We start from the raw sequence: 24,879 nt of genomic DNA, 5'->3' as shown, positions 1-24,879 counted from the left end.
TGAAGGGCTAAGACCAAGGATCAGGATAAGTAACTTAATCTACAGATGAGAAGAATGTGAGAGCAATCAAATAAAGGGAATGCATTTGGTCGCAAGTCATCACTAAGTAGAAGACCAAGGCAGCATTCTGGAGCCCTAAGAGAAGATTATTTGCATAGAGGTACATGATCTTTGACCCTTCAAATCTGCCAAAGATCCGAAAGTATTGTGTCCCTACCTTTGTCGCTCTCACTATAAATTGAAAGGGTAAATGTGATCTACAAGGAGGTCCTAGAACGCCCTTTGACAGAGAACATCCACATCACCAATCCTCAACTAGCTCCCTTACCAAGTAAATTTAACTATGAAGTCTTGATAGGTTCCTCTCTACACTACATTTAGTTCTTGAGTTCATGAAGAAATAGTAGTTTGTTTGTGTTTTTTCCAATGTCAGCTTATTTACACTTCGGAATACATATTCCTGTTTAAGTTATCCCCTCCCCACCCCCACCCCACCCCCCATATTAGTATATGGCAAGCCATCTAGGTTTCTCTACTTCCAAGTTCCAGCTGATATATCACTTGGGTTCTAAATACTGGTTGGTACAAATATGTCAATCGATGTATCATATTGGAGGGATTGCCATAAGGATAAGGCAAAATAAGTCGGTTGTATCCTTTCGGCAAACATATTTACCATAGCTTTAGATATCGTACACAATATATGAGTCAAAAATATCCTTTATAGATATCGCACAATATGGATACAAAACTTTATCGTGTGTTTGGTTAATAACAAAATTATATTCGGATTTAAGTTAAAGACAAAACTCATTAAACATTGTATATAAAAACAAACACCCAATGTCCTATATACAATATGATCATAGACTAACAAAATCTATTCACTTGGGCAAATGTTAAAAGTAAACAAATAGCCAAGAAGAGCAATACATAAGCAATTAATCAAATCAACATCCTACAAATACCAACGTCCCACATGAAATACAAAACTGCTTTCACTCATATCAAACAAGAGCCGAAACATGCCCAACCCATGGCCTGAGGCATCCTAAACCTCGAGTTCTAGAATTATAGAATTATATAGATTTAGACACTTGTCTGGTATCGAAGTCATGTGTCATACAAATTTGATGCACCTTACAGTAGTTAACACCAAATCTACAGAAATAAATACTTAAAAAAGTACAGAAAACTCATTTCACCTTGGTCTCAAGTTCGGATGAAATGAAGGTTGAGGATTGGGCATGTGTCATACAAATTTGATGCACCTTACAGTAGTTAACAACAAATCTACAGAAAGAAATACTTAAGAAAGTACAGAAAACTCATTTCACCTTGGTCTCAAGTTAGGATGAAATGAAGGTTGAGGATCGGAGCTAGCAGAGGAAGTAGACTCATCTGTAAACTTTGCATCAACATCCCAATGTTGAGTCATTTCAATCTGAAAATGAACCTCATTAATGATAGAGAAAAAGGGTAACAAAGCACCAGTAAAAATGTATACCAACAAGAGAATCAGCTGGCAAGACCCTACCTCAGATAAATTTCCAAATAATTCTGGAATATTGAAATGCTTCTCCGTCAGCCTCCTAAGAGTTAAACAATAAAGCAATAAGTCAACAGCAGCGGCTGTCCTCAAGCAGCTTCTAGGGTGGTAGACACAAGCAAATAGCTTTTTTATTTAAAAAAAATAGAAATCAAAACCTACTTTAGTTGTGAGCTTAAAAAGTTAAATAAAAAACAAACAAACAAACAAACAGATAATGTCTGAACAGGTATCAAACGAGAACAAAATTCTTTGCCTCTTAAAGCACCATTGACAGAAGGAATGCAAACAGATAAAATCAAGATGCATCAGTGTGTTGATCCTAGGATATCATACGTTATTGCATTTCAAATATAAATACAAATTGTGTTCAAACATCAACCACTTGCACCGAATTCAGGTTTTAGGAAACTATCAGAACATCTGAATATATACACCCAACTGTGGATGCAACTGGGACAGGCCAGACCAAGTTTATGGTATTTATCCCTAACCACATCAAGAAGAAAACAAAATTATTTGCCCATGCCAGACCGAAAACCACTGTGGGTTTTGGAAATTTCATGAGCACACCTGATCCGCATGTAAATGTCGGGTCAGGAAGTCAGGTCAGGATTCATTCAAGCTTGCATGAAGAGTGACGATGACAAAGGCGCCAAGGCAATACTGCAAACAGGGGCGCCGCTGAACCGGTTATGCCGGTTCGAGCAAAATCAGCCAAATCCCCCCAAATCTCCTTCTTCTTCTTTCTCTTCGAAGCGGCGACAGCAGAAGCGCGCTCCGACGAATTATCCAGCTAAGTTTCTCTAATCTTCAAGCTTACTGTTGCTCTGTTATGGCTTTCATGAATTTCTTGTTTTTTTCTGGCATTTTTGGCTTTTTCTAGGGTATAAGGAATTGGGAATTTTCCAAGAGTTGTTTTGATGGCAATCATGCTTTGATGCAAATTTCTCTTGGTGGGCTGGATGCCTTAGGAATTTGAAGAGTTGGGTCTTTTTCATTTATCATTAGATGTTGTAGCTATTTTGAGTTTGTTTGATTTCTAAAAGAAAATTGTGCTACATTTGCTTCTGATTTAGATGCCATGTTGCTAGCCCTTGCTGAGTTTTTGATGTTTGATGTTTCAAGAGTTTAAAGAACTGGTCTTTTTTTCTTAATTTCATTAAAAGATACGTTTTTTCCTTCTTTTTCCTTCTTTTTTCTTCTTTTTCCTTCTTTTTTCTTTCGCAGTCGCATGCAACTATGCAAGCATGAGAGCAAAAAATGTTTCGGAATCAAGGGTCCGTCGAGTCCAAATTCGGGTCACCTAGTGATAGATTTAACAAAATGTTTCTGGGGAAAACAGCTGGAGAAAATCTGGAAGATAGAATCATAGAAAAGTAATCAGTGAGGAGGAGAGAATGAGAATGTTGTTTGGAGAAAATCTGGATGATAGAAAAGTAATCTGGAAGATTCTATCTAATTTAAAATCTTGCAATAAAATCAAATGAAAGAAGAATTTTAAAAGAGATAAATTTGTCACTATGTTGATGATTAAATTAAATGGAAAAAGAATGAACTTTAAAAGATATATTTCCTAGAAAAGAAAAAAAAAGAATATATTTTCTAGAAATTATCAAAACATGCCTTACATACAGATCCTTCTCTGACTTTTTTCCATTCATTTCGCATATTTCTTTTTCCATGTGTTTCTGCATGCACACACATGTAACCAGTGTTACATGGACACGCGATATCTCATATTTTATTGTTATATAGTGTGAAAAATTATAATTAAATTATAATTATTTTTTTGAAACAGGTAGAAGGTTTTCCATCAAGATTGCAGAAGCTAGACCCTCTGTACGTCGTGCCCTTGCTGCCACTAGTATTGTTCCAGATCTTAGTGGTAAACTCGTTCTCTTGTTATTTGTGGTTAATTTAATTTTATCAGAAAATGCTTAAACATTTTGGCTAAATAGCTTTTTAGTTGATGGGGGTAGTATTAAGTCGTTTTTTTAACCTAGTATTATAAAATTAAATCAATGTCAGGTCGATTGAATTTGATTATGGTTAACCTTTATCAAATTGATTTTTTCAAATTTGGTTGTTTTGTGATTGTTTCCTATTTTATTATTTTTTTGTTCAAGATTGGAAATAATGCCACTTAGAAAGTACAAATCTGGAAGTTTGAAGAGGAAAAAAAAGAGGAACAATTGACTCGTTCACAATGAGGTGCTCTTGACAGGTTCTTTGTCAGAGAACGTCCAACTATTTCAACTGAAAATTTAGTTGAGAACAATTTTTCTAAACAGACCCATTTCAAAAAAAAATTAAAACCGACTCTTTTTTTTATTTACCAAAATCGACCCGATTTTATGATTAGCAGACTAATCATCTTCCTAAATAGTCGGGGTTGGCAACTCCGACTGTTTAGGACATTAATTTTTAGGGTTTAAGGCTTCTAATTAGGGTTTAACACCGTCCTAAATAGTCGGGGTTACCAACCCCGACTATTTAGGAAGGTGATTAGTCTGCTAATCACAAAATCGGATCGGTTTTGGTAAATAAAAAAAATAGTCGGTTTTAAAAAAAAAATTGAAATGGGTCTGTTTAGAAAAACTGTTCTTTAGTTGATGAAGACGATGACAATGATAATGAGGAATTGATTGAAGATGAAGGACTTGATGAAAATCACGGTGATGATCCAAGTCCTAATGAGAATGAGGGCAATGCAGATGGTGATGGTATGAATCACAATGAGAATGGTGACACCGAATCTGATGAAGAAGGGCTTAATGAGAATCTGGATGCAGTTTATAATGACTTAATTGAGGAACCAAGTGAGAAAGTTCCATCGAACCTTTATGATCCTAGAGTTTGGGATAGTCTAGATGATAAATGGAGAGATCTGTTAGCTGTAAAAGGTCCCGTAAGAGACCTGTCGATAAAAAAAGGTCCTAAAGATAGATTGAATAAACGCTTTACTTCAGGATTATACACTCGACAGTCCTAAAGATAGATTGAATAAACGCTTTACTTCAGGATTATACACTCGACACATACATAATGGAGAGACATCTGATAGGATATGGCTTGAATACTGCAAAGAGATTGATAAAGCATTTTGTTTTTGTTGTAAGTTGTTTAAGAAAAAGCCTATGATAACTCAGCTAGCAAATGAAGGATATAATGATTGGTCACATGTGGGTGTGCGGCTTAATGAACATGAAGTTAGTAAGGCGTATATTCATAACATGGCTACTTGGATTGAGTTGCAGCTTAGATTGGAAAAGGATCGGACAATTGACAAATCTTTCCAAGATCATATCATAAAAGAGAAGGAGCATTGGAGAAAACTGTTACGAATGTTGATTTCAATTGTGAAATATCTTGCTAAATACAATTTGGCGTTTCGGGGCAAAAATCAGCGGATTGATAAAGAAAACAATGGAAATTTTATGGGATTAGTTCAGATGGTGGCAGAGCATGATAAAGTGGTGGAGGAACATCTTCGTCGCATTCAGAATAAGCAGATCCGTTATCATTATCTAAGTAATGTTATCCAAAATGAGTTGATACTCATGATATCTTCTGAAATCCGAGGTGCAATCATATCTCGGGTTAGAGAAGCTAAATACTTTTCTGTTATACTTGATTGTACTCCTGATATTAGTCACCAAGAACAGATGACTCTGATTTTGAGATGTATGGATGTCACTGTTAGTCCAGTTAAAGTGGATGAGTATTTCATACAATTTTTGAATGAGGATGACACAAGTGGCCTTGGACTTTTTCAGGAGTTGCAGATGGCTCTAACAGGTCTTGGTCTTGATATTGATAATGTTCGAGGACAGGGATATGATAATGAATCAAATATGAAAGGGCATAAGCAAGGTGTACAGAGTAGACTTCTGGATATTAATCCAAGAGCATTTTACACTCCATGTGCTTGTCATAGCCTTAACTTAACCCTTTGTGATATAGCAAACTGTAACATCAAAGCTCAGGATTTCTTTGGAGTAGTACAACGAATTTATTCCTTGTTCGCAAATTCTACAAAACGTTGGAAGATTTTGATGGATAATCTTATAGGAGTTACTCTCAAGCCATTATCGACCACACGTTGGGAAAGTCGTGTTGAAAGTATTAAGGCAATTCAATCACAACCTCTACAGATCAGACAAGCTTTACTTCAATTAGCAGAAAATGACAAAGACACAAAAATAAGAAGTGAAGCTAAATCTTTAGCAAAGTACGAGCTTGAGGATTTTGTGTTTTTATTAGGCATGACTATTTGGTATAAGATATTGGTGACTGTTAACAAGGTTAGTAAGCGTTTGCAAGAGAAAGATATTCCAATTGATGTTGCTATAGAATTAGTAAATGGCTTAATTATTTCTTTCAGAAAGTATAGAGAAACTGGGTTTGCAGAGGTCATGATTACTGCCAAAACACTTGCTGCTGATTTAGGAGTTGATCCAGTATTTTCTGAGAAGCAGCAAATCTTTAGAAAAAAAGCATTTTGATGAGGTTGGAGCTCAGTCATCAGAGTTAACTTAGCAATCGGGTGAGGAAAAGTTCAGAGTTCATTATTTTCTATTACTGGTTGATCAAATTATTGGTTCATTAGAGAGAAGATTTGAACAGTATCAGACATACGAGAATATTTTTGGGTTTTTATTCAGACCGGAAAAGTTATGTGCATATCAGAATGATGATTTAAAAGCTTGTTGTGCTAATCTTGCAAACAGTCTTAAGAAAGGAAGTTGTTCTGATGTTGATGGAGATGAATTATTTACAGAGTTGCTAATCTTACAAAATATGTTACCATCAGAAAATATGAAAGCCATTGACGTATTGAATTTCTTGAAGAGGATGAATTGTTTCCCAGCCGCTAGCATTGCATATAGAATCTTGTTGACTATATCTGTCATGGTTGCATCGGCAGAAAGGAGCTTCTCAAAGTTAAAGATATTAAAATCATACTTGAGATCAACCATGTCGCAGGAGAGGCTAAACGGACTGGCTTTGCTCTCAGTTGAAAGTGGATTCTTAGACAAGATTGATTATGAAGCTTTGATTGATGACTTTGCAACAAAAAATGCAAGGAGAAAAGTTTTCCAGTGAAGTTCGGACATGTCAAGATTATTAGTAAGATGTTGATTTTGTGTATCTTTTTTTTATTATCAATATTTTGCACGTAATATGTTTTGCATAGAACCATTGTTATGTCTTAATGTTTATTTTAATTCTAGATAAAAATTTCTTTCCATGGTTAGTACTACATATAAAAACAATTATTAGTTTCTTCTGAAGATTGATTAAGAGGCTCCGATTGAAATTTAGAATCGGACCCCCAAATTGTCAGTCACGCCTCTGTCTGCAAAGATAGAGTTTTAACTGGAAGCTCTTCTTGATGGTCTCGAATTCTATGCTTAATAAAAGAGATTTTCTAAGGTCATGGTTTTGATTCTGATACCATTATTAGAAAAGTGACTTCATCTCAGCCTAGACATTGCTTGACACAACAAACAACGCAATGCCACTAGCTTGACACCGTTGACAACACAAAATGATTCTTTTTCCTTCTCTTCTCCTTCATCTCTTCTTGTTTCTGCCATTCTTCCATTAGCCTGAGTGAACTCAGATAACGACACTCATCCTTCCTTTCAATAAGCAAAGCTTCACTTACAAATACTACAGTAAAGTTTCAAATGATTCACAGAAAAATAGCCCGATCCGCTTTTTCTAAAAGCTTAAGGTTCTTTAAGCTTCACTTGTTGTGTGGCCTTTTGTCAATCTTCAATCTTATACCCAACAGAACATTACCACGAAACTTGCACAGGATAGAAAATGAGCAATTTTTTAAAGATCGCTTATTCGTCATCATAGTAATAATAATGGACAAATTTTCAAAACCGACTCATTTGAACATTTTATTGCAAAAAACGACCTGTTTTCAAAATATTTGTAAAAACCAACCTGGTTTCAGCCCAGGCGCTGAAACCAGGTCGGTTTCTGTAAAAAAAATTTCGAAACTTCACGGGAATTGAACTCCCGTGAAGTTTAGTGTATTTTAAACTTCACGGGAGTTGAACTCCCGTGAAGTTTAATTTCTTCATAAATCTTCACGGGAGTTAAACTCCCGTGAAGTTATATTAGTGCAAGCACTCGGATCCGTAACAAACGACCTGTTCAAGAACTTGGCCTCTCCAAGCTCACACAAAAAGCTCCAAAGATACCGATTCATCCCCTTGCAATAATCCCCATCCTTGTTATAGTACAAGTACTTCCACCGGAATCGTCCCCCAGCACGAATCTGAACCGCCTGTAGTCCCTGTACCTCCTCCAAGACTTCTCCCTCCGGTTTCGAAACCGTCACGAGGCGTCGCACTCGTCGGCCCTAGATCTAGCCACGGGGAACTCGTAGCTCGAGAAGACGATCGATCTCCTGAAGGTCCGCGCGTTGAACCGCTGGAGCCTTAGGATTAAGCAAGTAGAGTTCCTCAATGTTGGAATATAAACCAACTTTGCCTGCCAACGAATCGAACCCAGATTGGCCGGTGAATTCTTGAAAGTTATCCAGAGGCTTGTGAACTCTTCCAGCAATCACTCTACAAACCATCAAAGCCTTTTTTACAGAAGGATTTTCTTCATAAACTTCGGTTGTATCAAAGGCTTGTGAACTCTTCTTTCATTGGAATTTGAGGTGATAACAGAGGACAGGGAAGAGGAAGGTGGTGAAGGAACAGGGAGAAGATCCATGGCCAAATTTGGGGAAAATTTGAGATGGTTTTTTTTAATAAATGACTTGGGGCAGGAATTGGGTTGGAAACGGAGAGTGGGTTATTCAGAGGATCATGAAATGGGTAATAAAACTTCACGGGAGTTCAACTCCCGTGAAGTTTCGTAAAAAATTAAACTTCACGGGAATTGAACTCCCGTGAAGTTTAAAAATCTGCTAAACTTCACGGGAGTTCAACGCCCGTGAAGTTTCGTAAAAAAAATTCAGAAACCGACCTGGTTTCAGCGACAGGGCTGAAACCAGGTCGGTTTTTAAAAATAAGTTCAAAACAGGTCGTTTTTTGCAAATAAAAGTCTAAATAGGTCTCTTTTGAAAATTTGTCCTAATAATAATCTTTGACAAATATTTCGAGAAATCTAGTGACCTAGAAACTCAAGTGACCTTATTCCATCGTAAACCGAGAAAAATCGAATCCAACATGAACTGACTACATAAAACTGACTTCTACCTGCAATTCAAGCTCAAGAAAAAGAAAATCCACGAATTGATCAAATCTTTTACTTTCTAGGATGAGTATAGTTCCGATCTCACAGTATTCAATTCATGAGTTAAGCTTAAAATTGCAAATTTTCAGAAAACACAAGAAAATTACCTGGATTTGTAGGAAGAAGAGCAAGAGGATCGATCAGAGAGCCAAAGAAGATGAACTCCGAGCGATCCAGCCACAGTTCGAGATCGACGAGAGATAGAAATTACAAATATATAGTTTTTTTTCTAGGGTTTTTTTTTCTGTGAGATCGAATGGAGGAGGAGGAGGCAGGCGCTGCGATTTTTGGCACCACCTCCAGCCTCCACTCAGTCCCTAATTAACTTACGTAATAACGTTTTTAGGTAAAAGCTTATGGATAACGCGATTTAAATAGAAACCATTTGAAAAATTCGCCGAATTTTTCTCATCTTGTCCTTCGATAGTTGGCCGGATGCGTGAAAACTGGCAGCTTATTGTCTGGGCCATGAATTTTATTGGGCCTCCGTAATGGAGATCATATTGTGTAGGTACTGACTGGACTCTGCCTTAAAACCTTGTGCATGCCTTGAGACTCATGACCCTTCAACCATTTAATAAACAATTTGTCCATGGAGGTGTTAGTGAACTGGGACATTTTCATGCAAAATGGGATAATTGTTAAATTAGAATAATTTTTCGCTAGTGGGATATTTTAGTAGGATAAATAGGAATAATTTTGTAAAACGGGATATTTTGATAAAATAACGTGGGATAAATTTTTATAATCATGAAATATATATTTATGCATTTTGAAGATATAAATACTATTTATGTATTTTAAACTTACTATTATTGATTGATAATTGCTTACAAGAATGTTCTTTACTATTAAATAACATTTGGTTAGACTATAAGATATTGGCAATTATTATTATAATGATGGTGATAACCATAATAGGAAAGAAGTAAAGAAAGAAAAAGAAATATAAAAAATAACAAAATAAATATGAGTTCTAGCTTTTTACCACCTAGTTCCAAGCTAAAACTTGGAATAATTTGAGAGGCTAGAACTTTCATTTTTGTATAGAAAAATAAAAAATATGGGATAATTTTGTACCATTATCTCAATTCTAGTTTTGTTAGAGTTCTACTTGACTAATACTGTAAAAATTTGTTCTAGTTTTAGTTTTATGTGACTAACATCTTAAAAATTTATCTCACAGATTATCTCAGTTCCAATTTTAAGTTCTATGTGACTAACCCCCCTAGGAGTCAAAATAATTTACATAAAATATGATGGTATTCTGAATGAAGTGCAAACGTTTTAAATAAATATAGACGATTACAGTTCAAAAGTTGGTGACTTCACCGTCGAATAAGCAGATACCCAATTCATTTGCAAATACAGGTCAGATCCAACTTAAGCTTTCAACCTGAGAAATTTTTAGACGCACCGTGCCCGAAACAAAGAGCGGATCCAAACCGTACAGTAGCATGAGCTTCTAGTTAAGCGTACGCTCAAGGCAAACACGGTAAAAATATTGAGTCCAGTAAGGCGACTACGCTGAGCCAAAACTCGTAATCGCCGCAACGACGCACGACACGGTCGCAGAGTTCCTTTGCTGCAACAGACGCAAGTTGGGATGGTTTAAAGCGAACTTTGACGGATATTGTAATCCTGTGCTCAATCGGCATATGAGTTGGAGGCTAGAGCAGCTTGGGACGCGGCTAAGGCAGCAAGGGCTTAGTCCCAAGCGCTGTCTCTATGTCTTGATGGTGATGCGAAGGAGATCACAGATATTCTGCTGGAACAAAGTATTCGAGGTCAATATATGCTCGTTGAGGAGACGAACAGACTTCTTAGATTGTTCTCTGCATCGGAATAGATTCACACGCTCTGATGAGGCAACAAATATGCGTACTGGATGGTTACTGAAACAATTCTGAGGGAAGAAATTCATGTTTTCGATATATAGTTCTCCATGAGTGAGCTTGGTGCATACAACAAGACACTACAAAATAATACCAATTACAAAATCAAAGCTGACAAAAGCTCATCACAGATTCAGGGAGGACTGATAGGTTTCATCCATAGAATTGCTCACGTTCTTCGATATTGTCGTTTCAGCTTAATATATCAAAAATTCTGTTGCACAACACACAATGATACGCATTAAGCAGTGGTACTCAACCACACCACTGCATATAAGAGATTAAAATTTAAAACATGATCCAATGATCCAGCTAAACTAATCCCAAAATTCTCATCACAAAATCCCTTCAACACAGAAAAGTCGCATTCGAATCCAAAATTAACTGATACAAAATTTTTAAACATAATCCATAAGATGGTAGCAAAAAAGAGCATCCCCAAATGCTAGTAAACCATATATAGCCCTACATGAAGAGGTTAGGTCTAGTAGCCTTGAATGTGGTCTTCAACTTCCTGGTTGGTGGCCTCACTTTCTTGTATACAAGAGGGAACTTGATTTTGGAATCATGGAATTGCTTGGTGCTCTCCCTCTTGCAAAGCTTAGCCGGGATGGTGGCAGTTCTGATAATCTGGATGCAAGGGAACCTTACTCGGTGACGAGATGCCATCTCGGTGTACATCTGCTCCACTGCACCATTCAGGGTAGTGTCCCTGTACTCCTTATACATGTTGTGGTACCCGGTTCTGCTCTGGTAGCGAAGCCAGATGCCATAGTTGTGAATCTTTGTTGGGTTTTTCTCAAAAATCTGTTCACACAAGGATTAAAGCCCCATGTCAGTTTATGAATATAATTAATAGGGGAACAAATTAAATTTGCTTTAATTTTGCTTTAAAAACTGTGAATTCCTAAATAAAGAGGGAAACTAAAATGTATAATTAACAGCAACACTAAGAAATACCGTAAAAAAAGTTTAAAACAACCATGAGAATCGTCATAAACGGCTTCATGAAAAGAATAAGTATATATATTCTGACATTATTAAGTTTAATTGGAAATAAATATGGTGTGATTGATGTATAAAATCAGTAAAAATAATCATACAGCCAATGGTCATTAGACGAACCAAACTGTATCCAGTAAAGTCTTTCACTAATTTGACAATATATAAAACCTATTGTTTTCCATCCAGCGCAAATATAAATCAAAGGTGGCTATTTGATTTCAAGGATCTTAGTGTCATTCTCAAACAGGACTAGAAAACTTTTGTGAGATTACACCTATCTAATCTCCAGACTCTCGAGTGAGGAGCCTTAGCATATCACAGCCATAGAGATCAAATTGTAGCAATTTCGTGCTCCTACATTAACACACAGAAGCCTAGAAAACTGAAGCAAAAACTGAACATTGCATTCAATGTTTGCATTTATAAACATCTTAGACCTCAACATAATAGTGTCTAATTTTATGTCCTACAGACTCAGAATTTCAGAAAGTTAAAATGGTTTCGCTGAACATGTATAAAGTGGAGTTTGATATGAGACCCATGGTTGAGTACTAAGGACTAAATAGCATATATGTGAATTACAAAAAAAGTTTCCGATGTTTCACTTGATTAACCAATAAACTAGATTGTGGAAGTTAGAACACGAAATATATTCAGTAAATATATTAGGCCTGTTTGAAGTAAGAAGGATTACCACACACAAGAAGTAACTCAAATGGTCAGGATGTTAAAGAGTAACATGTATGTTTCAGAAGGTTATGAAGGAATCCCCAGAATCAGATCAGATCGCCAGACAGTAAAAAGGATTTCATACAACATGACTAAGGTACAACCCAGCATCCTAGAAAAAATTACCATGTGAAGCCGGATAGCAACCAAAGAAGCTGTTAATAGTTGAGAATGTATCTACTAGGATAACCAAAACAAAGTGAAAATGTGAATCCTTAACAAGATTCACACACAAGAAAGTCAAATTTATAGAAAGCACCATATTAGTGGAAGGAAGATGTCACCTTTCTCAAACCTAGGACCTCCACTAACCCATCCACACCTCACCACTGAGCCAGGACCGGACCGAACCGAACCGAAACAAGTATATGAAACAACTGGAATCTCATAAGCAGTCAACCAGGGGTCACTCCTAACTATCATACTGTGATAAAGAAATCTGATCACAATCTAATTTCATAAACCTCGAGGCTTGGTGAAGTCCTTGCAACTTTCCATTTAATAATTGAGCCCGGAAGTCATCTAAAGCAGACTAGAGAGATCAAGTGTGCCCCCATTTAGACAAAGCAAAAAAGAACATATAATGCACTACCAAACCAATATAATTAACAGTTTCCATTCAATGATAACAATGGATGACTTTCTACTAAAATGATCTACATATACTATTCATAGATGATTTTCAAACTAAAAGAGCTCCAAAAAAACATATAAATTACCAATCATAAGCGCCTAACTAAATACACCTTACTTACATGAGTTTCATATACAACAATAATTCATGAGAAGATTGGAAGGGAAGAAGAAGTGACCTCATTGATAGCGAGAACCTGCCCATTGCTCTTCTTGACTTTTTTCAGCTTCCTCAAAAAGTACCTTATAAATTTCAATTAAACAACAACAAAAATGTTATTAGACAGCACCAAAAATTACAGAAACAAAGCCAAAGTACTGAGATTCCAAGCACACCAAAACTTGGATTTAGCTCTGACTTCATTTGTCGCCCAAAGCTTCATCCGGAAAATCTTCGGGTGCTCATCGGACGGGGTTGGGAGAGCTCGGCCCACCACTTGGTACTGATGAAACTGCCATCATCATGAAAAAGCAACAATCTTTAGACGAACCAAACAGCACAATACCAAATTAAACTTTAAATAAATACACATGACATTATTTCACCAACAGCTAACCAAGTATAGATGACATTCAACTCAAGATTAACTGATCTTAGTTAGAATTTTTCAACAATGTGCTTTTAATCAAGTCCAAATAGCTCCGTAACAAAGAAAACCCAGAGTCTTAATTGTCCTTAAGATCCACCGATTTATCGATTAGCTCCTTGTTTAACACTTGAAATATCTTCAGATCTCCATCATTTTCGAATCAAATGCCACGGAATCAAAGAAGAGAAAGAATAGAGAACAACAAATGGAGTTGGATTTGGAGTTGGAATCTTACCCTAAAGCCGCCCATGGATTCCGATGAGTTTCTAATGCTCTCACGACTTAAAAATCGCCTTTTTATGAAAGAAACAAGAGGGGTTAAAGGGCTTTTAGAAACCCTAGCCAAGCTTTCTATTTTGGCATTTATTAAGAAAATGCCCTCACGTGCTAGAAGCGTGGCAATTCGGAGGCTTTCGTGAATTGGGCTGTGTATATCATGCTCCTTTTAAATATTTTATCATTTTAAAATAGTAGTGCGAATTTCCGAAATAGTAGATTGTAAAATTATAAACACTCTAAACTTTTTTAAATAACCATGATATTCGACCACGTGCATTGCACGTGCAATCTAACTAGTTTATAAAATTCGCACTACTATTATCACGTAACATCTGCAATCAATTACCATGTGAGTGTCATATAGAAATACTCCATAAAAAAATAAATGTTTGTATTTTAGAGGATATCAGTGTGTTAATTTTAAACAATCTAAGGTAATATAAATGTTATGAGAAATAAGTAAGGCTATATAAGTGTAAGCAGAATATGAGAGATTTGAGTAGTGTTGTTTAATCTACTTTATATCTCTAATTGCTAATGATAAAATATTACGGGCGATCTCTTGCTTTCTTTTTGTTGGATTTTCACTAGGGGTTTTTCGATAAATGCCCCTCAAATGGTTATAAGTATATTTAAATTTGCCCCTTGAATCATTGTAATTCTAAATTTACCCTTCAAATTGTATTATCCCTCAAATTCAACCATCACCTTAATTAATGTCAAATTTTGAACAGTTATCATGGTTAAATTACCTCTATAGTCTATATCCCCATTTAAATGTTTTGCAAAAATTAAACCGATTACGAACCTAAAACTTGATCCATTATAAACTCCAAACCCTAACATGTAATTAAAAACACAGTAAGATCGTCCTTCTACTTCTTTGTCATTCTGAATCTTTAGCTTCCAACCAAAAAAGATAGTTTTCTGGTTTGAAAATACCTAATTTCAATTTGGCCACGATAAACATGAAATGTGTTAGAATTAATATAAAATTATAATTCTTGATCCTCACCATAACTTCTGTTGGAAGTTTTGTTCATGAAAAGGCAATTTTGCCTTTGTGAATAGTCCAACATCGGAAAATGAGATGAATAGTAAAGGGTATATAATGGTTCTCTCCTTATTGGGCTTTGAATAGTGTTTTGGGTTTTGTGGGCTTTGCGGTTCTACCACACACGCGCGCACGCCACGCACGCCACGCCACGCCTCGCCACGCCCCCACGCCACGCCACGCCGCAGCCGCACACTTTTGCTTCTCAAGCCTTCATTTTTGCACGTTTTACACATTTTGTAACGGCTGCATGCGGGTAACGGAAGCAATAACCGTGCGTAACGGTTCCTTGGATTCAGCGGGGGTTACACCTTTCATCACCTATAAAAAGAGGCTTGGAGCTCATTCAGAAACACACCAACGAAGAGGAAAATCTCTACACTCTCTTCTCTCTACTCTTATACCTCCAATAAAAGATTTCGGCTACATATTTACATATTCTATTTTCTGGGCAACTGTTTTCGTCTGAGCATAAGCTCTGTGTCTCACGCCCGAGTGCAGAGGCCGGCCGATTCCGGGGGTTTTTACCGCTAGAGGAGAGAGGACAAACTGCGCCAGGGCGATAGGCGGGTCCTTAATCTTCTAGGGCAGTGATATCACGACTGCTCCCAATCAGGCCTGAATTTTCTAACTCCTTAATTTGTTTATATTCCCGTTTTGACAGCATTCTAGAAGATTAAGGATATTCTTGCTGATAAGATAATTAGTTTTAAAAATTTTAAAAAAAATAAAAAATAAAAATAAAAAAAATACTGTTCATTGGGATTACTGTTCACCCGAATTTCATATATTTTACTTACTTGTTGTATTAGTTAATTGTTTTAACTTGTTGCATCTAAATTAGTTTAAAAAAAATTATTTCTTTGTTGCTTCTGTGCTCAAATTCAGTATCTGTCATAAACAAAAAATCTTTAAGTGAACCGGTTCAAGTTTTCTTGGATTAGTTGGTGTCTAAGGAAAGGTTTAAGGGTTGCGTAAAGCGCTCTGCAAGAAACGAGGTACTTAATCGATCATTGATCAACCTCTAGTACTATCCTTACCTGGCCAAACTACCCGAGTAAAACTTTAATCTTTTCACTTTTAGAGTTTTTGGTTAAGAGCAGGTTTAATTAAGTTTCTGGTCTAGTAATATTGACAAAATCCTTTTTTATATCAGATTACATCTACCTAGACTAGTAAACTTAAATTGGACTTATGGCAATTCCTGATCATTCAAAAAGTGTCAAACCTGAGAAGTTCACCGGTGCTAACTATAAACGGTGGGCTAATCAGATGAAATACTGGCTTACTACCTTAGGTCTTTTATCTGCTATTGACACTTCTGAGTCATCTACTAGTGGTTCTCAACCTTTGACTCCTGATCCTACTCAACATGCTCCTTCTACTTCTGGTTCTGGTGCTAGCTCTTTTTCTAGCTCTATGAAACCAAAAGAAATCAACTATCATTGTTGTCATAGGATCCTTAGTGCACTTGCGGACAACCTTTATGACATATATTATGAGTTCAAAAGTGCAAAAGATCTATGGAATGCTCTTGAAGCAGAATATGGCTATGATGATGCCGGAATTCTGCGCTTCACCTCTTCCTCTTTCAATAAGTTCACAATGGTTGATGACAAGCCCATTAATGATCAAATTCATGAATTCCTAGATTTCCTCCGTCATCTCCAATCAAAAGGAAACACTTTTACTGACGATTATAAAGTTTCCTGTTTGATTGATAAACTTCCTCCCTCTTGGTCTAGATTTGCTGGAGATCTCCGACACAAGCAAGGAGATCTAACTTTAACTGAAGCCCTCAAGGCTATTCGTATTGAAGACCAGCATAGGCAAAACTCCAATACCAAGAATGAAACAAAAGCTAAAGTAAACTTGGTAGAGGATAAGCCTAAATCTAAGAATTTCAAACCCAAAGGGAAGAAATTCAAGAAAAATCAACAATCTTTCAACAAATCTTTCTGTCTGTGGTAGAACCAACCACATGGCTCACAACTGTTTCTTTCGGAAGAAGGAACCGGCCAAACCTGCCCCTAAAGGAAATGGATCCAACAAAGTTAATATGATTGAAATGAATCCAACCTCCTTCAGGTTAGCCTCTTCATCTCATCTTGTAAATTCTCTAACTTCTTCCACTGATTGGTATTTGGATTCCGGAGCAAATATCCACGTCTGTAATGACCGCTCTTGGTTTTCAAATTATCAGGAATCACGTGGAGGAAGCATAAGCTTAGCAGATGACTCCACTAAATCAATAATAGGAAGTGAAAGTATAGAGCTTTCCATGACTTCTGGAAAATCTCTTCATCTGCAAGGTGTTTATCATGTTCCTTCTCTCCGTCGCAATCTGATTAGTGAATCTCTTCTTCTTAGAGCTGGTTATAGGATTGTAAAAGAATCCAATAAATTTGTGATTACAAAGAGTAATGTTTTCATAGGAAAAGGTTTTATCTGTAATGGCCTTTTCAAACTCAATGTAATCAATTCCAGTTCTAATGAAATTTCTGAGTCTTCTGTTATTCAAATTGTTGAGTCTTGTGATGTTTGGCATGGACGACTTGGACATGTCAATTTCCAAACCTTGCAGAGAATGAGTAAATTAAACCTCATTCCTAAATCTTCTCATGATCCCTCATCTAAATGTGAAATCTGTGTTCAAGGGAAACACACTAAAAAACCCTTCAAGTCTATAACTAGAAACTCTGAACCCCTCGAATTAATTCATAGTGATGTGTGTGACTCTAACCGAGTTCTCACCCGAGGGGGTAGGAGATATTTTGTGACTTTTATAGACGATCACTCCAGATATTGTTACACCTATCTTCTCAAAACTAAAGATGAAGTCTTAGATAGGTTTAAGGTGTTCAAAGCTGAATCTGAGAACCAACTTGACAGGAAGATCAAGATTCTAAGATCTGATCGTGGGGGGGAGTATACCTCAAATCATATGACTGAATATTGCCAAGAACACGGTATTATTCATGAGGTTACTGCTCCCTATACACCACAGTCTAACGGGGTAGCTGAACGAAAGAATAGAACCCTAATGGACATGGTGAACTGTATGTTACTCAGTTCAGGAGCACCTGAAAATCTCTGGGGTGAAGCTCTTCTTTCTGCTTGCTTCATTCTCAATAGGATTCCCCAGAAATATTCCGATACAACTCCTTATGAATATTGGAAGGGGAGATCTCCTAATCTAAATTTCTTCCGGGTTTGGGGTTGCTTGGCTAAAGTAGCTATTCCCGAACCTAAGAAGAGAAAAATTGGTTCTAAGACTGTAGATGCTGCTTTTATTGGATATGCACTTGATAGCAATGTTAACAGATTTTTAGTCATCAAATCTGAAATCAGTGACATATCCAACAATACCATCATTGAAGCAAGAGATGCAGTCTACTTTGAAAACATCTTTCCTTTCAAATCTAAAATCTCAGAAAATCCCAGATCATCCATTCCTTCTGATCTTCCATCTTCCAGTTCTTTTCAACCTCTTGATATTGAACCTCGAAGAAGCAAAAGAGGTAGAATCGAAAAGAATTTTGGAGAAGACTTCCTTACCTTTCTTGTTGAAGGTGATCCAAGCTCATTCCAAGAAGCAATGGATTCACCTGAATCTCCTTTCTGGAAAGAAGCCATTGATAATGAAATTAAATCTATCATGGAAAACCATACTTGGATACTCACCGACTTACCTCCAGGTTGTAAACCTATTGGTTGTAAGTGGATATTCAAGAAGAAACTCAGAGCTGATGGTTCCATAGATAAATTTAAAGCTAGATTAGTAGCTAAAGGCTTTACTCAACAAAAGGGCATTGATTATTTTGATACATATTCTCCTGTAGCCCGAATATCAACTATCCGAGTATTACTAGCCTTTGCTGCTATCCATAAGCTTATCATACATCAGATGGATGTCAAGACTGCTTTCCTGAATGGTGATTTAGATGAAGAAATCTATATGCACCAACCTGAAGGCCTCATTGCCAAGGGTCAGGAAAACAAAGTCTGTAAGCTTGTTAAATCTTTGTATGGTCTTAAACAAGCTCCTAAACAATGGCACCAGAAATTTGACAACGTCATTGCACAATATGGCTTCACTGTGAATGAATACGATAAATGTGTCTATTCTAAAGTGATAAACAATGACTATGTCATTCTCTGTCTCTATGTTGATGATATCCTTATCTTTGGAACAACACTTGAATTAATTTCAAAGGTAAAGGATTATCTTTCCAAAAAATTTTGATATGAAAGACTTAGGTCTTGCAGACATGATACTTGGAATGAAAATCTCTAGAGACACTAGAGGAATATCTTTGAGTCTTTCCCATAGCATTGATAAAATGCTAATCAAATTCAACTTTCATAACTCTAAACCTGTTTCCACACCTTATGATTCTTCTATACCTTTGAAGAAGAATGAAGGTGAACCTGTCTCCCAACTAAAATATTCTCAGATGATTGGATCTCTTCTTTACATATCCAACCGAACCAGACCTGATATAGCTTATGCTGTAGGGAGACTGAGTCGGTATACTAGCAACCCTAGCAAAGATCATTGGTCTGCCTTAGAAAGAGTATTCAAATATCTAAAAGGCACAATTGACTATTGCTTGACTTACACTGGTTACCCTGATGCTATAGAAGGGTATAGTGACGCCAATTGGGTCACGGATTCCAACAGTGTAAAGTCTACATCTGGATATGTATTTCTTTTTGGTGGTGCTGCTGTATCCTGGAAATCATGTAAGCAAACAATAATTGCCAGGAGCACCATGGAATCTGAGCTGATTGCTCTTGATACTACTTGCACAGAAGCCGAATGGTTAAAAGATTTTCTCACTGAACTTCCTTTGGTTCCTAAACCCTCACCTCCTATTTCCATTCACTCTGATTCTAGATCTACCATAGAGCTTCTAAAGCAAGTACATGTAAATAAAAAACATAACAGACATATTCAAATAAGATATAAGTCTGTACAACGCCTATTAGGCAAAGTTGTGATCTTGGACTTTGTAAAGTCTGAGAAAAATCTTGCTGACCCTTTGACTAAGGGATTATCCAGGAGTGTGGTTCTGGATTCATCGAGGGAGATGGGGTTAAGCCCATAAATGAGGTCACTGACAGCGGCAACCCAACCCTTATTTGGAGACGTAGTCCCAATGTCGGTTCAATGTGGTAGAAACAAGCTGGACAAGTGACTCTCGTGTGGAGCATCGACCTAGATATATTTATATATCATTATGTAGCATTTGCTACTACCCCTTCTCTATGGTGACGATGCTCTTATGATACAGCTGGCTAGGCCGAGTTTTACTCTTAATAAGTCCAACGCGTGTATTGTGGGGGGTATTAAATAAACAGCTGTAGTACCCTTTGAGGACTTACCTACGTGAGAGGAACCGTGATGGCCGCGGTTGGGGGAGCAGGGCTGACCCCTAGAAACTCTCATGAGTCGGTTTTTTGTGAGCATGGCCTTTAACGCTCAATCCGCTTAGCTCAATAGATGAAACGTATTGTGTGTGTTTTTATCAATACCTGATTCAAGGGGCTTAATTCAAGGCCGAGTCCATTATGTCCCTCAGGTGGCGATAAACTCACTAAGGAAATGTTCAAAGCCGAAAGTTACCTTTCCCGAATTCACGATACGAAAGGTTGCCCAACCTATATTTATTTTGTGATTTATTTATTGCATTATTATTGTCCAGTCAATATGCCTTTTGGGGGATTGTTTGGAAGGTTTTGTTCATGAAAAGGCAATTTTGCCTTGTGAATAGTCCCACATCGAAAATGAGATATAGCAAAAGGCGTTATATACAGCGTTCTCTCCTTAGTTGGGCTTTGAATAGTGTTTTGCGTTTTGTCGGCTTGCGTTCTTACCAACACGGCGCGCTGCGCGCACGCTCCACGCCACCCGCCTGCACCGCGCCCACGCCACGCCGGGCCTCGCACCGCACCGCACACCCGCAGCACACACTCCACACCTTGTGCTTCTCAAGCTTCATTTCGCCACGTTTTACACATTTTGTAATTGCGGGGGCTGCATCGGGTTAACGAGAAGCAATAACCGTGCGTAACGGAGTTCCTGGACTTCTCAGACGGGGGTTACACCTTTCATCACCTATAAAAGGAGCTTGGGCTCATTCAGAAACACACCAACGAAGACGAAAATCTCTACACCTCTTCTCTCTACTTATTACCTCCAATAAAACGATTTCGGCTACAATTTACATTATTCTATTTTCTGGGCAACTGTTTCTCTGACCATAAGCTCTGTGTCTCACGCCCGGAGTGCATGAGCCGCTGCTGTCGGGGATTTTTAACGCTAGGGAGAGAGGACAAACTGCGCGCAGGCGTCTATAGGCGGGTCCTTAATCTTCTAGGGCAGTGATATCACGACTGCTCCCAATCAGGCCACGAATTAAATGCGGATTTTCTAAAAATTGACACAGCTACGTGAGTCCAGGTTTTAACCCATAAAAAAAGGGGCTCAACCTGCGGGGGCATGTTAGAATTAATATAAAACTATAATTATTGATCATCATCATAACTTTAAAGTTTTGGTGTAATGGTTAGAGGAACTAAATTTAAAAAATAGAACTGGATGCCTTCACATTTATATTAGGAACAAAGTTCATGTTGATGATCACTGGAGACTTGGTGAGAATAACAAAAAACCCTGATACCCATCATGCATGTACTTTGTCCCTTCATGGAAGAGCTCCATCATTCTCCACCTCATCCTTGTTTTCTTGATTTCTAATTGGTAACATGTGTTTATGGCAAAAGCAGAAGATGGCAAAGGGGCTTTGGCGGGGTTAAATTGAAATTGGGGTTAGGATTTTTTTTCCTTTTTTCCTTTTCTTTTTCTTTCCTTCTGTTTGAAACTCATCCATAGGCCAAAGGCCTATGATATATATTTATACTAGTCAATGTGAATAGGTTGAGTACCCAAGAGTCACCCCCACTTAGTGGGGTGTTACACCACCATAAATAGGGTGTGAATGGAGGGATAATGAGGGGGAGGCCAAAGGCCTCCCTCATCTCATAATACTCCCCATTATCTATCTATTACCTTGGGTTTAGCTTATGAACACTTCAGGGTTCGTAAAGCTAATGGGATGGATACTTCTGGATCCAGAGTAAACTTGTTTGCCTCGTTAAAACCTTAGCTGTGGAAAACCCAGTGGGAAAAAACCATCAGCCTAAGGAAAAAGAGTACAACCCATAGGTTACTCCCCCTGAACCATACAAGCTTCAGGCTTGTAGGTCTTTCAGATGTCTCATCCCTATTCCTTTTACAAGTTTTACAAAAGTACATCTAGACAGAGCCTTAGTGAACAAGTCAGCTAAATTATTACATGATTGGATCTGCTGTACTTTAACTAGCTCCTCCTCTTGAAGATCGTGCGTCCAGAAAAACTTGGGAGATATGTGCTTCGTCTTGTCACCCTTGATGAAGCCAGACTGAAGTTGAGCAACGCAGGCTGCATTGTCTTCAAATATAGTAGTTGGCTCAAGGTCACCAGTCTTCAGGCCGGTAGACACTAAGATGTGTTGAATGACAGAACGAAGCCAAACACATTCTTTGCTGGTTTCATGGATCGCGAGGAGTTCGGAATGGTTGGATGAGATTGCTACAGTGGTATGCTTGACAGACCTCCAGGAGATGGCCGTACCACCGAATGTAAACACAAATCCGATTTGTGATTTCTCGGTGTGGGGATCAGACCTGTAACCTGCATCTGAATAACCAATTAAGGTGGGAGACCCACCCTTCGGGAAATATAATCCCAGGTCTATAGACCCTTGGAGGTAGCGCAGAAGATGCTTAACTCCATTCCAGTGGCGCTTTGTGGGCGCTGCACTATATCTGGCTAGTAGGTTAACTGAAAACGCTATATCAGGACGCGTACAGTTAGCCAGATATAATAGTGCTCCAATGGCAGAGGTAAGGTACTTCAGGACCTAGCATTTCCTCCCCCTCTTCCAGCGGACGGAAAGGGTCGTTCTTTACATCCAATGATCGAACAACCATTGGTGTACTAAGAGGATGACATTTATCCATTCAGAAATTTTTAAGTAATTTCCGTGTATATGTGGATTGGTGTAACAGGATACCACCCTTAAGGTGTTCGATCTGTAAGCCAAGACAATACTTTGTTTTTCCTAGGTCTTTCATTTCAAAAGTATTCTTAAGGCTTTCAGATATCCCAGCTATCTCTGCAGGAGATCCAATGAGATTAAAGTCGTCGACATAGACGGCGACTATAATGAATCTTGTTCCCGATCTTTTTATAAAGATACACGGGCAGACTTTATCATTTGTGAATCCTTGTGTAGCAAGGAACTCACTTAGTCTATTATACCACATTTTCCCCGATTGCTTAAGACCATATAATGATCTTTGAAGCCTAACAGAATAGACGTCCCGAGGTCTATCTGCTATCTCTGGTGGAATTTTATATCCTTCAGGGAGTTTCATATAGATATCTTTATCTATATTGCCATATAGATATGCAGTCACCACGTCCATGAGCTGCATTTCTAGGCCTTCCAGAGATGAGAGGCTTATTAGGAATCGGAAGGTATTCCCATCCATAACCGGAGAATATGTTTTTTCATAGTCTATTCCCGGTCTTTGGGAAAAACCTTGTGCTACATGTCGTGCTTTGTAGCGCACAACCTCGTTGTGTTCATTTCTTTTTCTGATGAAGACCTGTAGACATCAAAAAAATGCTTACAGACATTCAAACACCACTCAAGACGATATAGAAGAACAATATACACGTCATCAAGCAACATATGGCGGCGCGGCAGGACATGGTGCCGCGGCTAAGGCGCGGCAGGACATGGTGCCGCGGCTAAGGCGCGGCAGACCAAGGTGCCGCGGCTAAGGCGCGGCAGCCTATGGTGTCGCGGCTTAACCGCTGCAACCTATGGTGCCGCGGCAGTTAAAGCAGGATGCTACAGCAGTTATAATACAGTTATCTGATGATTATTTAAAGTCCACGTGGCGGCGTATCAGAAATAGAACGTGTGCTGACGTGGAAAAGCAGTTAAACCACGAAAAAGGTGGTTAAAGGTCGTGGGAGAACTGTTTCAAACACGTATGAACGTGGGTGTAACTGCCCCTTTAGCCGCGGTAGTGTCGACTGCCGCGGCATGTAACTGCCCCTTTAGCCGCGGCAGTGTCGACTGCCGCGCCCTTTGGCCGCGACATTGTCGACTGTCGCGCCCTTTAGCCGCGACAGCATCAGCTGCCGCGCCTAAAGAGACAGTTATTGACTAGTTATTTCTTCAGTTATCGTCTAAGGAGGCTATAAATACCCCCCTATGGCCATCATTGACAGGGGCGGAGCATTTTCCAGAGAGATTAGAGCAGAGAGCCTTGAGTTTTGGTGAATTAGAGCAAGAGAGAGAGTCTTCCTTCTTCACAAACATCCTCAAGAAGCTTCTAGCGAGTCCTAGAGATCTAAGCTCAGACTTGATCTTTGGAAGAGTGAACATCTTACATCGATAAGATATTCGCTTCAAATTCTTACTTCGATAAACGAAGGAAGAATCATTAAACCCCTCACGGTTCAATCAGAATCTGTGATTTGGTGGTCCACGAGTCAAAGCGCTCCCGGCACAGGCAAAGATCCCACGCAAGCAGCGATCCAAACAACGGTCCTGCGTTTGTTTCTCAAGAGTTGTAATTTTCCTTTTGTTGTGTAAAAGAAGTCTTATAAAAAGACTATTTCTTTTGAATTTATTGTAATCGACCGAAGATATAATGAATTCCACAACGAAACCAACTTTTGACGCAAACAAGCTGGCGACCACAGTGGGAGCCAACGGTCTCGCTGCCGAGACCGTCGTGTCGCAGCC

The 24,879-nt window shown here is 38.2% G+C and overlaps 3 protein-coding genes across 5 annotated transcripts in view; 1 reads left to right on the top strand and 2 right to left on the bottom strand.

The window, feature by feature from the left end:
• Positions 1-9,148, bottom strand: part of LOC109836433 — a 42,095-nt gene extending 32,947 nt beyond the window's left edge. For all 3 annotated transcript variants that reach the window (XM_020404327.1, XM_020404329.1, XM_020404330.1), the window contains exons 1-3: positions 8,929-9,148; positions 1,538-1,592; positions 1,338-1,444 (exon numbers count right to left, since the gene is read on the bottom strand). In XM_020404327.1, coding sequence (XP_020259916.1) covers positions 1,338-1,438 — 101 coding nt within the window. In that variant the 5' untranslated portion in view covers positions 1,439-1,444; positions 1,538-1,592; positions 8,929-9,148. The remainder of the gene's footprint in view (positions 1-1,337; positions 1,445-1,537; positions 1,593-8,928) is intronic.
• On the top strand, positions 2,138-6,057 carry LOC109838103 (zinc finger MYM-type protein 1-like). The gene is made up of 5 exons (XM_020406575.1): positions 2,138-2,241; positions 2,780-2,850; positions 3,351-3,437; positions 4,162-4,460; positions 4,522-6,057. Exons 1-5 carry the CDS (start codon positions 2,138-2,140, stop codon positions 6,055-6,057), a joined length of 2,097 nt encoding a protein of 698 aa, XP_020262164.1.
• Positions 10,998-14,021, bottom strand: LOC109836432 (60S ribosomal protein L18a-like). Its single transcript, XM_020404326.1, has 4 exons — positions 13,909-14,021; positions 13,420-13,535; positions 13,263-13,326; positions 10,998-11,523 (listed from the first exon to the last, which is right to left on the bottom strand). Exons 1-4 carry the CDS (start codon positions 13,921-13,923, stop codon positions 11,182-11,184), a joined length of 537 nt encoding a protein of 178 aa, XP_020259915.1. The 5' UTR covers positions 13,924-14,021; the 3' UTR covers positions 10,998-11,181.

This window comes from Asparagus officinalis, chromosome 4, assembly GCF_001876935.1.
Source record: "Asparagus officinalis chromosome 4, Aspof.V1, whole genome shotgun sequence".
Taxonomy (NCBI): Eukaryota; Viridiplantae; Streptophyta; class Magnoliopsida; order Asparagales; family Asparagaceae; genus Asparagus; species Asparagus officinalis.
This window is presented reverse-complemented; position numbering and strand designations above follow the sequence as displayed.